Source organism: Pholcus phalangioides, unplaced genomic scaffold (assembly GCF_987345545.1).
Source record: "Pholcus phalangioides strain wild (caught in Gottingen) unplaced genomic scaffold, Ppha-v1.0 ptg000028l_1, whole genome shotgun sequence".
Lineage (NCBI taxonomy): Eukaryota > Metazoa > Arthropoda > Arachnida > Araneae > Pholcidae > Pholcus > Pholcus phalangioides.
The window spans coordinates 4,985,793-5,001,215 of NW_028301618.1; the positions used below are offsets into that span (position 1 = coordinate 4,985,793).

Sequence of the window (15,423 nt, forward strand, 5' to 3'; positions counted from 1 at the left end):
CTGGGCGCTTTGGGAAGCACTGTGGTGCGCGCAAACAACAGATTGAAGATGCCTGCTCTATGGAATATTAGTCAGTGCGCTTGCCCAGTATGCTCAGTTGCCTAAGGTTAAGTCAAGCATTAAATGTAAGTGGAAATTTTTAATTTCATGAAACCATTCAAAATCATTTTGATTGAATGATTAGTTTTTTTTTCCAAGACTCTCTACAACCCAAAGTGATTAAAAGCAACAAAATATGCTTGATCACTACAAAACAGCTGCAGGCAATGAAAAATAGAAATAAAAACTAGAATGGTTCACTCACCCTGAGTATTTCTCTACATATGTAGGCTATACATTCTTCTTTCAGGCACTGCCCTTTGGTTGCTGTAATAAACCAGAAAATATTAGAAAAACATTGATATACAGTCTGACTCAGAAGCATAGATAAGGCATTTTTTAAAGAAATAACAAGAGAAATATGACGAGTACAGTTGGCACCATCTAATGGATAATTCCTGAAGAATTTCTACATTAACAAGGAAAAAAATTATCAGAGGCTGTGTCATGACACAGCTACAAGTTCAAATGTGAATACATCTTTTAGATCCCAGTTACAGAGCGATGTGACATATTTAATCTGGTAATTTCAACCTGAAGAAGTTGTCTGTCCCAATTGAGTTCAAATATGGATTCATCGCTGGCCAATCTGAATACATTTTCCTGATTAAGGAGCAGTTTTGTGACAGCTGATTTTTGATTAGACGAATTACCATGTTGGAATGTTCAGTTTAGTCCTCCGAAATCTTCAGATGGCCTCTGACCTAGTAGGGCCTTCATAACGGAAAGGGAGGGTCAATTCTTCAGTGGGTAGTGGGAAAGAAAATAAACTTCCTCCAGGGTTGCTGCTGGAGTTCTTATTTTCCCCCATTTCTTTCTACTGATGAATGGACAATCTCTTTTCGTGATGAAGGTCATACAAGGTCAGGGGCCATCTTTCCGTGGTCACACTATACTTGATAAACAGTGTTCTTAATGCTAATGATCCATAGGTATAGAGATTAGGAAAAGATAGCTGAATGTGCTGAAGAGAGATGCATTTGCTAAATGACTCAGCATAGCGAGTGCTCATGGTTTATCCTTAGAGCCGCTGCGGGGGTCAAATGGTCGTAGTGACGGACTCGTATCACGAGGTCCCAGGTTCGAATCCCACTGGCACCACAATGGTGGTCGGCTGAAGTTGGTTTTCTGTGGTTCCCAACTTCGAGCGACGCGTGCGAGCTGCTCTCCCCATCAAAAATGCTATGCCACAGACAGCAACAGGCCTACAAACAGTACAAATATTCAATCATTACGTTTCACTTCTGAAGCATAGTGGCAGCGCTGAAAAAAATCAGACAACACTAGATATGCACTCAAGACAATTAGGAACATACACACTTACACATCCAGCACAACTCACTAGGTAGTAAATTGCCCGTGGCAATAGACAAGAGAATAGCTTGATTGAAATAAAGGTTTATCCTCAGACATTATCTCCCAGACAATCTAGTGAGTGAAGGCGCAAAATAAATAAGTCAAGAAATTCTTTGGATACTCACAAGCTAAGAGGGTGAGAAAATAAAGAACGGCCATCAAATACGTTAACACTGGATTGGGCAATTCACTCACATTTAAGACATTTGTGTCATTGCTCTCATACATACAGTTACAATTGATTGCTTCCAAGATTTCACGAATGTTTTTCATAAGTAGCACTCCCTATAACCCCATGCTTTCACAGGTGACATACGTAAATAAGAACCAGTTCTAAGTTGGTAGCAAGAGGGGTTGAAAATCATTATTTTTCAGCAGGGCCGTAGCTAGCCATTCCTGTGCCCTGTGCAAGAATTTGAATTTAGTCTCCTTCTGGGCTCCCCTTCCAAGTGGGCCCAGTGCGGGTGTACTTATTGCACCTGCCTAGTTACGGCCCTGCATTTCAGAATATTTTGATTTCCAGAAAACATGATCCTGCATACTGATATTACACATTTTACATTCATTAATACATACAACAAAGTTTACCATCACATTACGACTACTTCAAATAGACCTACAGGGATCCTATAAAAAACTAGTGTTTTCTGACCTTTTGCACCTGTGAACCAGTAAAAATTATTGAAAATTTTCAAAGACCGGCAATGTGGGATAAATTATTTTGCAGACCCCTGGTGGCTAGGACAAATAAAAACCAATATAGATAAGATATTTTATTCATTAGAATCTAAAATTATGTAGCAGCTACATGAATTGGATGAAAATTTCCACTGATAGGCGGTTGAGACAACTGCTATAAATCATACTTCATTCCTAAAGATAAGGCCATAACCACAAACTATATATATTTATTTTAACTAGCTAGGATAGAAACCACAGAGGTTTTGAAAAACTGACCCAAGTCCTTTAAGGCTAATCTTATGCAATATAGTTAATCATGGTTAGCAAGTCTAAGGTTAGGAAATGTTCCAAGAATATTTCCACTGATGTCACGATAAATGGCCAACGCATGGGTACCTCAAAACTGACAAATGCATGCATGATGTAATGAAATACAGCTTTTTCATATTTTCCCCAAGAAAAATGAATTTTCAGCCATCTGTGGTCAGAAAATAACCATAAATATAAACGGGGAGAAGGGAGAGACTTCAGAACTGTCTTCTAGCCAAGAGATGCTTCATTACACACACATCAAGTTATGATTATTCCATTCCCAAATTCAGACTAAAAAATACCAAACAGTAGTGTCAAAATAATGAAAATGTTGACGTAACTTTCTAAGCATTTAATAATGAAACATTGCAAATAGTTTGTGGTATTAAACCACATCACTGAAAAAAGGAAACCCACAGAAATAGCAATAGTCAAGAACTCTTATTTATACGCTATTCAAATTGAATGTGTAGCAGGGCTTGAGAAACACAAATCACCATGACCACCTGAAACCTTAAGAAAAATGCCACCTTTGCCTCAAATTTTCAATGCAAATCACAGTAGACTCTCTATAATCCAATCGTGAGCTAGTCTGGTTGTCCAGTAATCCAGCAGTTTCATACAGGTTTCCTTTGGAAAAGCAATGTCAATATGCAGAAGTTTGTATCGTTTTAATGGTCTTTTAAAATCAACTATATTCCAGTATTCTTGTGATTTTGTTAATCCGGCACAACCCTGGTATGATTTGTATCAGATTAGTTGAGTGTGGTTTTGCAGTAATATTTCGACACTTGCACCACATCACATTTATTGTCTCGTCCTAAAAAATGATTTTTTTTCTTCAATTACATTAATTTCAAGCAAAGCTTGAAGGCTTTTGATGTCATTCTTGGAGAGAAATATTCCCCAAGAGGGAAAATAGCACCAAAAAAGACGAATGGATAAAAAAAAAACAAATAAAAATTTGCAAATTTTTATCTCGCTTCTCCTCTTGAAGGAAAATCAATACCATTGGAAAAATTTATGTCACTTGTCTTGGAACAAATTACTGACATAGGCCAGGGTATCACTATACTTGTGAAATTGAAGCCCTTAGGCTGAAAACATAGTTAGGCTGTGAGAATTTTCTTAAAAAAATTTTAATGTTGCTTACAAGCATTGTTTATGATTACGAAGTTTTTGCAAATTTTAAAGATGTAGAGCATTCTTTAATTAAAAATGCCAAACCGATTGCATGTTTCTGCTTGATACTCTTTGCTATATCAAACGCCCCACTATTTTCAACTCGCTTCTCTTCTTTTTCGTTCACTGCTTTGCTCGCTGCCCCCACTATGTTCATAGCCTTAGACACACAAGGAAAACTTTTCAGAATTAATGTCCGCCTATTTTATTCTACCAATATTGAAAAAGGGTTCCGAGTCATGTAAAAACAAAAAATATTCAAACCGAATATTCCAAAAAAAATTGGTTCCTATGAAATTTGGTGGGGGTGCCTATATAACTTTTATTCAGATTTTTCAAGCGCTGTCATACTATGGATGTCTATAATTAAATTTAACATGTTCTAAACTAGCTATCTACAGCTTAAACAACTACCCATCAGAAAGATTTGATGCTACTATGAGACTTTAAAAACATCTCATTGGAGGGATGGAAAGAATTATCAAAGCCTTTTTTCGAAAACTGATTATCTCTGCATACCTTCTGGTGCGTAATCACTATGCTCACTAAACAGTTTTCACTAGCAAAAACTATGTTACTGTAAACTCCAATCATACTCTTTTGTGAACAAACGAGAATGGTTCTTCTGGAGATACTCAGATACCCAGCCATGAAGCTTGAGCAGTTCGGTCAATTTTTTGCAAAAAAAAAAACCCTCAGATGTTCAGCGCAATTGGCAAAAAACATTCTCTAATGTCAAGTGCCAGAATGTGTGTGTTTTTTAAATTATTATTAGTAGTTTTATGATGTCTTCATCAACACATTTTAATAAAATTCTATAGATAGCTTTCTGATGGTAGTTGAAACCGCAGACTGCTGTATATATAGAGAGAAACATTGTGAAGTACAAAAGACTGAAGATGAAGTTCCCTTTTAGCATTCATATAATTCTCTAAGGCAGCAGTTCTCAAACTTTTTTGACTTGCGGAGCCCTTTTCAGTATATAATTTCTATGGCGGAGGCCTGCTTTATAGCAGAACCTTGTAGGCCTTTCTTACTTACTTATCTATCAAATATACTGATTCATTTTATTTTCCTTGAGTCGCTGTGGAGCCCCTGGGAGGTGCACACGGAGCCCTTGGGACTCCACAGAGCTTATTGGCAGAGCACTTGCCTGGATGGCGAGCAGACAGAGGTTTGATTTCTCGCAAAGACACATGAATTTTCTTTCCGAATTTCACCTCTGCTTGGTATTTAGTCTTTCATAGTTTGTAGCTGCAAATAGCTTACAACAAATAGAATGCAATAAAAAAAAAAGTACTTACACTTGACAAGGTCAGTGACGGAACCAGCTCCACAGTATTCCATGACAAGCTATGAACAAATCAAGTAATTCAATCGGTGGTTTAAAAAAATACAATGTTCTATAACTTTTATAATGCATAATATTTGGATTTTTTATATAATAAAATAAGTTGTATTCTGCTCAGGCTTCGCATGGCCTCAAACTACTAGACTGAAATAATGAGTGTCACATACCCATAACTTGTCATCTTTCCCAGGAGGACTCTTCTGAATGAAAGCGCCATAATATGTAGCGATATTTCGATGATGAGAATACTAGAATTTTTTATATAAAAAAAATAATTATAAAAATACACTTTATGACTCATTATTAGATAACATATACAGGTTGCTCATAAACAAGCTCTTGACAAAACATTTCTATTCTTAATGAAACACATTAACATGAATAACAACATAGGAGTGAAATGAATACAGAGCAGTGTTTTGTATCTAGCATTTACCTAGCTACCTCCTTGGTCAAACACAGAATGAACCAAAAACACAGGCTCTATGCCACAGCCAGGGTTGGTAAAAAAACCGTTGTTTTTTTTTTTAAAAACCCAAAAAACCGGGGTTTTTTTGGTTTAAACCGGTTTTTTGTTTTGAATAGTATTAACATTAAAAACAATGAAATTTCTGAAAAATCATTCAAACTTCTAATAATTAACTAACATAAAATGTTTATTAATGTAATTAACACTATTCCCATGCTAATTAATCAATAAATATTTAATACATTTTAACAAAAACCAGCTTTTGCAATTTAATTATTTTTTGCTTAACTCAATGGATTACTGTGTGTTTGAAAATTCTTTCAATGTTATTATTAATCATATAATATATAAAGGTTTTTCTCCATTTACTTTCAGTATGCTTAATTAGGAAGCTATTTTGCAAAAAGTAATAAAAATTAGGTGAATATAATGTATTTAATGAAGCATAAGTAATGCAGATTAATTAGCAATGATTTACGATGTACAGGGTGATTATAACTAAGGTTCTGATTTCAAAACACTGTAAAAAAAGAGCGATTGTCAGAATGACTTGAAAATTGACATGAATATTCCTGAAAAAATGCAATTTTATTTGGTAAAGGGGAAAAAGTACTTAAAAATGTAAAATTGATGACATCATCCAACATGTGGGAAATTTGCTCGCAAAATAAAAACGATAGCCAGTCATGGCAAAATGATACCTTAATTATAGCATTCCATGATTTCATAATTCATGGAAACATCACAAAAAACGAAGTAATTGAACAAATAACTACAACTTACTTAAGAAATGTTAAATATAAGTATGTTCTCCACTGCGTGTTCTGGCTATGAGGTTGAAAGCACATTCTTGTTCAACAACAGAATCGGAGTATGCCATGGCCATAATGTGGATGTGCTTGCAATTCAGCTTTATTAAACCAAACGCGCGCCCCCCTCCCCTCTCGTTAATATTCCTGAGGAACTTCTAACATATAGTTAATGTGCTGGAGATTGCAATTCACCAAAGTTTGCAATCTGACCACTGTTTATAACATTTTGAGGTACCCCCACAGCCAGAAGTTGCAAGGGTTAAGGTGCATCCTGTCAAAATGGGTCTTCAGCAGCTGCTTTGCTGGTATTGCAATGTGCATCTTGATAGAAGTTCTATCCACACACTGATGCTGTGGAAGTGCCGAAATGACGTGGTTGCACAAAATAGATTATACTGCTGGCCAAGTACAGCATCATCTACTTGCACATTTTGCACTTTTTTCTTTTGCAAAAGAAACTTCCATTGCTTCAGGAGTATCCATGCAAATTTTCAAGTCATTCTGATCAGTACTTATTGTATAGTTTTGGAATCAAAACTTAAATTATAATCACCCTGTATATAGCTGATTATTTCTCATAAATCTGTTACTACTATACAGTAGAACCTTGATTAACTGGGCTTAACAGTATGAAGTATAAAAGAAACAACTATTGAATATTAAGACTGGGAGATATACAGTAGGAGATGTGCTACTTCTTATGGGAAAGAAAATGAAAATGTATGTGAGGTAGTATAACTACTAGTACACTAGTCTTTGTCCTTTAAGGACAGCTGGTGTCTTTATTGGATTATAAGACCACCTGCCCCTAGCATGATGGTGTCACTACTGTAGCTGCTTCTTTGTGAAGGGAAAAAGAAACCACAAGATAATACACCACTACATTTAGATGTGATATGCAATCCTTATTCCTGAATTTGCTAAAGATAGAGCGTCAGAATGTAGCCAAAGGGTAGAAAATGTTGTGAGAATGAGAAATTTTGGCTTTTATATATAACTTTAAATAACTAAAATACTTCATATGAAAAATATGTATATATATTCTGGCCACTTTTATGAGACTTTTTGAAAAAAACCACTTATAAAATCTTATGTCATTTAAAGATATACCGTCAGAATGTACCCCAAGGATATAAAATGTGGTAAAAATGAAACATTTTGGCTAATAATGAACCAATATGATATTTTTCAAGGAAAAAAATGATATTTAGGCAACTTTTATTTGATTTTTTGAAAAAAACCACTTGGTTTAAACCAAACAACCCTGCCCACAGCTGCTTATATCTTGGAGGAAACCTTTTAAAAACCACTAATATGGAGGGGGGGAGTGTAGAAAGAAGGACTACTAAACCACACATGCATGTTGTACACATTCATCTGCTGAATTTCTAACAAATTCATACATGTTGGAATGTGCACGTACATGTTGTGAACCTAACGTGAAGCTTGTTTCTGTGTAATGCTTGTTATGTGTGGTGCAGCCATTTGTCATCAATTTTTCTAACTATGGGTGAAGTGCAATGAATGAATAATTGTACCGTTGTAGAGGTCGGTTGCTCTCTGTAGGGAGACTTTATTAAAGGGGAGATCGGCTTGCATTTGCACCTTGAAGTTAGGAACCACAAAGTACTAAATTTTGGAGTTCTATCACAGAAGTGAGACTGTACAAAATTTCTGCTCATATCATTAGTTTTCGTATAGGTCAGTGAAGTTAGTGCTCATAAAGTAAAGATTGTATCGTTGACTAAGCTCGCAGTATTTTAACTTCCAACTTTTTGTTAGGAATTTTGAAACTTTTTTGTTAAGGAATCTTAACATTACAAATAATTTGTTACTTAACATCAGATAATATAAGGATTATGAAAATAGATGACAAAATCTTGGTGAAATGTGAGAAATTTGTAGATGCACAAGGTAACAAATCTACCACAGCCAGGATGAAAGCACATAATAAGGAAACACGATTATAATTCTACAAAAAAACCAGAATACAATTTTTATAATCTTTTCCCTACTGCTTGAATTGATAATCGCAACAACAAAAATTAAAATTCTCCACCTCATGTAAGAAATGCCATGTTGTCATCACACTATGAATATGTTATACACAAATAGGACAACTTGCACTGTCAATGAAAAAAGCAAAATTTTTATTTATTTTATTTTTTTGTTCAGGAAAATTAACTCATTATGAAAACGTGCTCAAACAGTTTCGCTGTCATATACATACCACTTACACGAAAAGCTCCTACAAGTTAGTGATATTGCATACAAACATACCTTTTCACTAACATTAACAAAAATATATATGAAAGAAAAATATAGTGAAAATTATCCATAAATATCCCAGTTATAACAATTGATAACTACATAACATCTGAAACAAAAAAAGCTTTCGTGGCCATCGTGTAAATTAGAATTAAATGTAAAAGTTTTTTGTTTTTTGGCTGCCATGAAGTACAGTTTTTGTCTTTCGACGTTTCGTTCGCACAAGTGGCGAAAATTTTCAAGAATTGCGTAACGCGAAGCAGGGAGAAGGCATAAGTAGTAGCCTTTTGCTCGCATTACGCAATTCTTGAAAATGTTTGCCACTCGTGCGAACGAAATGTCAAAAGACAAACTTTACGTTCACCAAAAAACCTGAAAACTTTTAAATTTAATTCTAATTTACATAACATCTATTACTGTAACATTCTTTCATTTTTATCACTTTTTGCCACTGTCCCAGCAAAAACCAAACCTTGCTATGCTCAGAATAACTTCATTCCCAGAACATGCTGTGACATTCTCAACTGATCTCAAAGCACCTTGACGGCACCTAAAGTGTTGTGAAACTCTAAGCGACACACCCTTTGGGAAACACTGAAATATATACAGTGAAACCTGTCTAAGATAGACACTGGATGAAGATCAAAAACTGGCCAAGACGAACACTGGACGAAGATCAAAAACCTGTCTTGAACAGAATCAAAAGATAGTTTCATCGATGACCAGTGCATTCATGTGCACCTTTCGAAAACAAAAAAAAATTGTCTAAAACAGAATAATGTTCAAGTCTCTTGACGTTATTTTCCTTCGGGTCTCACTGTAGTAGGAATTAGAGTAGTGATTCTCAAAGTGTGCACATTAGTTCCTAGGAGCATAGCAAAGGGTCAGTGTATTAATGTGCGCATGTTCAGTGCTTTGAAATGATTCTTTTCAAGACTGTTTTGGGGAGCTGCAGATAAATGATGACAACGCCAAATGAGTCATGAATAGGAAAAATTAGAGAACCACTGCATTTGCGATATGCTTTATAAATGTTTACATATAAGGACCTTGTCTTAGTTTTATTTTATGGCCGCTGTGGTCATAGTGACGGACTCGCATCGCGGGGACCCAGGTTCGAGCCCCACCGTTGCAACAGTGGTGGTCAGCTGAAGTTGGTTTTCTGTGGTTCCCAACTTCGAGGCACAAATGTGAGTCGATCTCCAAGTTAAAAAGTCTCGCCACAGAGAGCAACAGGCCTACAAACAGTACAAATATACAGTCACTACACATCACTCACTTCACTTCTGAGATATAGATGGCAGCACTGAAAAATCATACACAACACTAGATACTCACTCAGACTGTTAGGTACACACACTTACAATTCCGGCACAACTCGCTAGGTAGTAAATTGCCTATGGCGATAGACCTGAGTAGTGCTCAGTATAAAAAAAAAAAAAAGTTTTATTTTATTTGTCATCACCGGAGAATAATAAGTCTCACCCACAATCAACAGCATACCTACAACATTCAGTTTACACGCAGAAGTGTATTCCCTCAATTCAACTCAATTCACCAATTTCTCACTCACACAATTTGGACGGTAGGTGGCAGCACACATATACGCACGATACAAAAAAAAAAAACAAATAGAAATGGCAGGCTTTACAAATACATTACAATTCTGAGAAATACGGCAAACATTTTTCTTCAGTTCCAAGGACTTATTGCGAAAAAAGGGAGAAGAACATTAAAGAGAAATTCTACCAACCTTTTTTAGAACGTTAATTTCTAACTTTATTTCTTCTTCTTCGTCCTGCAAAAACGAATTGGAATAAATCAATATGGTACAGTTCTGCAAATTTCATACAACAGTAGAATCTCGATTCAACAATTATTATTTTTAGTGCTGGTCGGTTAATCGATCATTTGTTAATCACAGTTAAAAATTTTAGTTGAGTTAATTGACTTGATCAATCCAATCAAAATTTTTTCCAGAAATGCACAAATGTGTCGAAACACATTTTACAAAACATTTTAGGAGAACAACTTTCATAGAGTAACACGAGTAGAGCAAATATTCAAAAGTCGTTTTCCAAGAAATTTAAACATTCATGTTTCTGGCAAAGGGGGCGATACTAACTAGCTTCAAGCAGCCAGCCTTTATTTATTAATCTATTTCTATATTTACTTGCGTCCACAAAGTACATAGATGCATGAAATGAATAGAATATGGTTTTTATAACATCAATTAAAATATTGCACAGTTACCAACACTACGTTTGCTATGAATGTCGCCATATGAATGAATGCTATGAATGGAATGTCAACAACTGACGTTAACATCTGAAAATATTCCATTAGCACGTTCACTGCGGGGCCTATATTGCTTGTGGAGTCCCTACTGCTAGCTTTTGTAGCTAAGATTAAAACTAATTTTGCACATTATGCCACCATGGCGTCATGAGTCCCCTAGTACAAGTCCTTCGTAATGCCACAATGGCGTCATTAGCAGTGAACATGTCAAAATTTGATTAATTAAATTTTTTTGATTAACCAGTTAAAATTTTTAATAGATTCCTAGCCCAATAAGTACATTAGTTCCTTGCCGATCAGAGAGCTATCCATATTGCATATCTGACCAGTGGATTTGAAAGGTTGTGCATCCCGCTTTATTTCAATAATGTTGTCGCATACCCAACACAACCTCATAAACCTATTTTTTAAACAATCGCAGCCGCCACCCGATGCAGCTGCACATATCTGAATACGAACATCTCAAGTTCTCGAGCCAAGATTTTCAATCCACTGTGCCATGCACGGCCACAACTGAGAACAAAAATTTTCTTTTTCTCGCTCAGGGCAAGTATTTATTTTAACACCACAGACTCGTAATTTTGAACAAAGTGCACATGCTATCCTTCCCGGTCCAGCCGCTAGGCACAGGGCCATAACTGGGATTTTGTATCATCTTGCTGCCTAGACACCAAACATGATTTTGCCGCCCCTATCAATTCAAAATTTTACAATGGTGTTCTGTGTGTTCACCTAAAATTTGCCCCCCCCCCAAATTTCGCCTCCCGAAGCAACTGCCCCTCTGGTTCTAGTTCGCCCCTGCCTGGGTGCCAGACCCCTTCTGCTGATAGGGTTATAGCTGTGCCACAAAACATTTAAAAGTTTTAAATATAACTAAAGTCAAAAGCTTAACATTAATGAAACGAGTATGTAGACAAGTTCCTCCAAAAGTGACTGTGTGATCATGTGGTCATAGTGACAGACTCATCGCGAGAACTCTGGTTCAAACCCCACCAGCTGCACAGTTGGTCGTCGGCTGAAGTAGGTCTTTTGTGGTTCCCAGCCATGAGGAGAGAATGAGAGCTCTCCCCGTTAAAAGTCTCGTGGGGGAGGGGAGGGGGGGGGACAACAAAACGGTGCAAATATTCAATCACCACACTGCACTCATAGTTTGAAACAGAGCCGCCCTTAGGGGTTTATGTGAGAGGTGCAGTTGCACCAGGCCTAGCGATTTGGAAACCAAACACTTAGTAATAAAAATGAAAAAAATATATACATATATTAAAAAAATACTTTTTTTTTCAGTACAAAAAGTACTGAGTATTTCCCGACCACATTTCCGTGGTCCAACTCTTACTAATACACTCGAGATTTTTCGTTTAAAGCGTTTTCCCGCTTACAACGTTTTCTCATGACGGTCTTATGAAAAACGCTACAAGCGGAATCCAATGCACATGAAATGATTCGTAGAAAAAAACTCATGTTTGATGCATTTCATCCAGCTGGAAACACGGCTGCGAATTCTCACTGGCGTTTTACTTGTGCGGCTTATACACCGGAGGGGCGCCGAAACGATATCTTGCACCGGAGGGTGGGAGGGGGGAGATTTGGCCCGGGCCGCCCCTGCCACTAGTAAAAAAATGTACTTTTTTGTTTTTTGCAAAATCCATCAAGCGGAAACGGGAGAAAACCCCTGACCTTCCCAATATACGCGTCATCCTTCACCTTTCATTAATTAGGCAGGTCATCTTCCATGGGAACTTCTGAGGGGCGTAAAGTATTGCAGGATCCCAGTCCGTTGGAATTCATCACCCTCGAGCGACGTCAATCAAGGGAATACCGGATGGAAGGGAGCATTTATCAGTAGGCGGGAATTCCAACAGCTCCGGGTCGAAAACCTGTTGACAGACCAGTGGCGTAGGCGTCATAACACTTGCGTACACACACGCGCGCGCGAGCACCAACACAGCCACAAGCAGCAGCGACTACAAGAGTTTAACCACCCTTCCTACTACTACTACAAGGTTAAAAAAGAGGAGGGGGGGGGGTAAATAAGCAAGTGGAATTCGAAGAAATTCCACCCGCGAAATCGTAGAAATTATAAAAAAGGAAAGAAAAAAATGCTGCCACCGCCATTGTGAAATCAGAGATTCAGTATCGATAACTTGGAGGGCCTCGGAATATTAAAAAAAAGACAATGACGTTGTATCTTTGTTTCACGTGCGGCCGTGACCTCGACGAGTTACTTCTTTCTGCGACGACGGCGTCGCTCGTGTCCAATTAGAGGAATGGCGATTTTCATCTACGTGCGATGCCATCTACGGACACCGGAATGACATCTTCTAGAATTCGCGTCACATAGTCTTTTATATAAAAGGGATTATTTTTCCTTCCCTTCTGTCTCTTATCGCGTCACCTGAACAGAGATTCTGACAGGACTGGCTGTTTTTGCACAAGACAGTTGGCGCACAAAAATCGATCGGTCATATACAACTACCACGAGGGTTTACAAAAATCGCTTCTCTGAATATTCTATGGCCTCACGTTGTTTATATGAACAGACACGAAGGACTATTAAGTCCTTCACATGCAGCGGCGTACACGGGGTGACCGATCGGTCACTCATTCTGATCTTGATGTTCGCATCCCCCTTAGCAGCGCTACAACTAGGCTATACATACACATCAGAGCAGCGGTGTACAACCTCCGGCCGCGAGTCAAATGTGGCCCGATAAGAGTGTAGGAAAAGTGGGAAAACACACAACAGGATAAATGCCTAAGCTGATCACACTTTCCTCCGTAAAAATAAGGCAAATTGATATCCAATTATCGTAAAAAAAAAAAATATATATATATAAATATAAAGCAAATAAAGTGGCCATCAATCGCTAAAAATTTCTAGAAAATCACCAATAGCGGGGGGGGGGGGGGGATAGGTTTCTGCGTGTCGCAATAGGTGAAAAATTCAAAACAAAAAGTACAGTACAGGGTGTTTCAAAAGAATCATCCGATTTAAAAAAAAAATCATAACTATTCAGCTTTTAATCCGTTTTGATCGAATTATGTATAGGTAGAAAGAGGGGAAATCTCGAGTTTCACGCAGTTGCCGACAGGTAGCGCTGACGCTCTTCCTTCGGCCGCTACTTCAGGGTTTGTCAAGATGGCGACTGCACAACAGAAATAGTTTTGTGTTTTAAGCTTCGCGAAGTGTGAGCCCGTAACGACTGTTCATCGTGCTTTTCGTCGACAATACCCAGGTGTTGAACTTCCTACCGCTCAGAACATTAGGCGATGGTATAAACCAGGGGTGGCCAACTTCTTTCTGTTCGCGGGCCAACATAACGGTCAACTACAGCATCACTGGTGCAACTTTGGTGTATAAGCCGCTCCATTATTAATTGAACCAATTAGTTAATTATTAAATTAATTTCGTTACTAGAAATAAGAAGTTTGTAAGCAGTTTGTTAATGAAAAAATCTGCTGTTGGAACCAGATAGTTCAAATAATGATCGCAAATTTAATTTTTTTACGGTACTTTTACCTTATCGCGGGCCAGCTGTTGGCCACCCCTGGTATAAACAATTCCGAGACACGGGTTGTGAATGAACGAACGCACGCCAGAATTTTGCCACTGGACTTATCCCGTTGCCGAGATCTTTTCCAACCTAGCTTGATACGGGTTGTCTGTGTAAAGGGAAATCCCCTGGCCGTCCCCGCATGTCAGTATATGAAAAAAAAAAGTTGGGAAGGCCAAAACTACAGGAATGTCCCGAAAAATACGGGTAATATGGCCACATGATATATATATACAAGTTTCCAGAAATACCGCTTATCTGACCCGCGGACTGAAAAGGTTGTGCACCTTCTGCAGCAGAATCTCAAAAAATTTCAGTCTCGGGATTTTGAGATTCCGGATAATCCGAGGAGCTGGAATTTCCTTGGAAAATTACTACTGAAATCTTACAAAAACTCGTCTTGACAAGAACTGAATTGGATGCCTTGATCCCTAGAGTGCGGTTTCCGGCGGACCCGTAGGCCAGAATTTTTTTTACACGCACTATTATGGTAAATATCGGTTCCGGTAATAATCCTGACGCGGCCGAAAAATCCCGAGATTTCAAAACAAATTCCATTAAAAATATATTTAAATTCGTCAGCAGGATGTTTACTATAAAATTCATTAAAGGAAGCCCCCCTCCCGCCCTTCTGAAAGTCGCTATTTACTGTTTTCACACAAACAGGAGTTTCATGAAGAGATTCGTGAAGTATACCAATCAGCTACTGTATTGTGGCAGGTCAAGTGGTTAGAGAATCCCCAGCTGGCGAAAAATATCTCAGACCAGTCATTCAAAATCGGCTCTAAACTGTTGTTTTGTTTGGGCCCCCCTTGTTAGAGAAAGATGGCCACGGCATGTGCCATAACGGGAAGTGACGATCAACAGTAGCGTCTCTATTATATAGTATTTTAAGAATCAAGTTTCTGGCCCAGGAGGGACAACCCTCCCGATTGGGGTATGATGTCCATTTTACTTACAGACACACGCGTGCACAGTGACGTACCCGTAACGGCTCTTATCATCACAAATAAACCAGGCGAATATAACAATAGCATTATA

At 37.8% G+C, this 15,423-nt stretch overlaps 1 protein-coding gene across 3 annotated transcripts in view; it reads right to left on the bottom strand.

Annotated features, from left to right (window-relative positions):
• Positions 1 to 15,423, bottom strand: part of LOC149067803 (serine/threonine-protein kinase mig-15-like) — an 84,697-nt gene that overhangs the window by 33,506 nt on the left and 35,768 nt on the right. For all 3 annotated transcript variants that reach the window (XM_089252233.1, XM_089252230.1, XM_089252231.1), the window contains exons 4-7: positions 10,284 to 10,328; positions 5,149 to 5,229; positions 4,935 to 4,983; positions 305 to 366 (exon numbers count right to left, since the gene is read on the bottom strand). In XM_089252233.1, the coding sequence (XP_089108359.1) occupies positions 305 to 366; positions 4,935 to 4,983; positions 5,149 to 5,229; positions 10,284 to 10,328 (237 nt within the window). The remainder of the gene's footprint in view (positions 1 to 304; positions 367 to 4,934; positions 4,984 to 5,148; positions 5,230 to 10,283; positions 10,329 to 15,423) is intronic.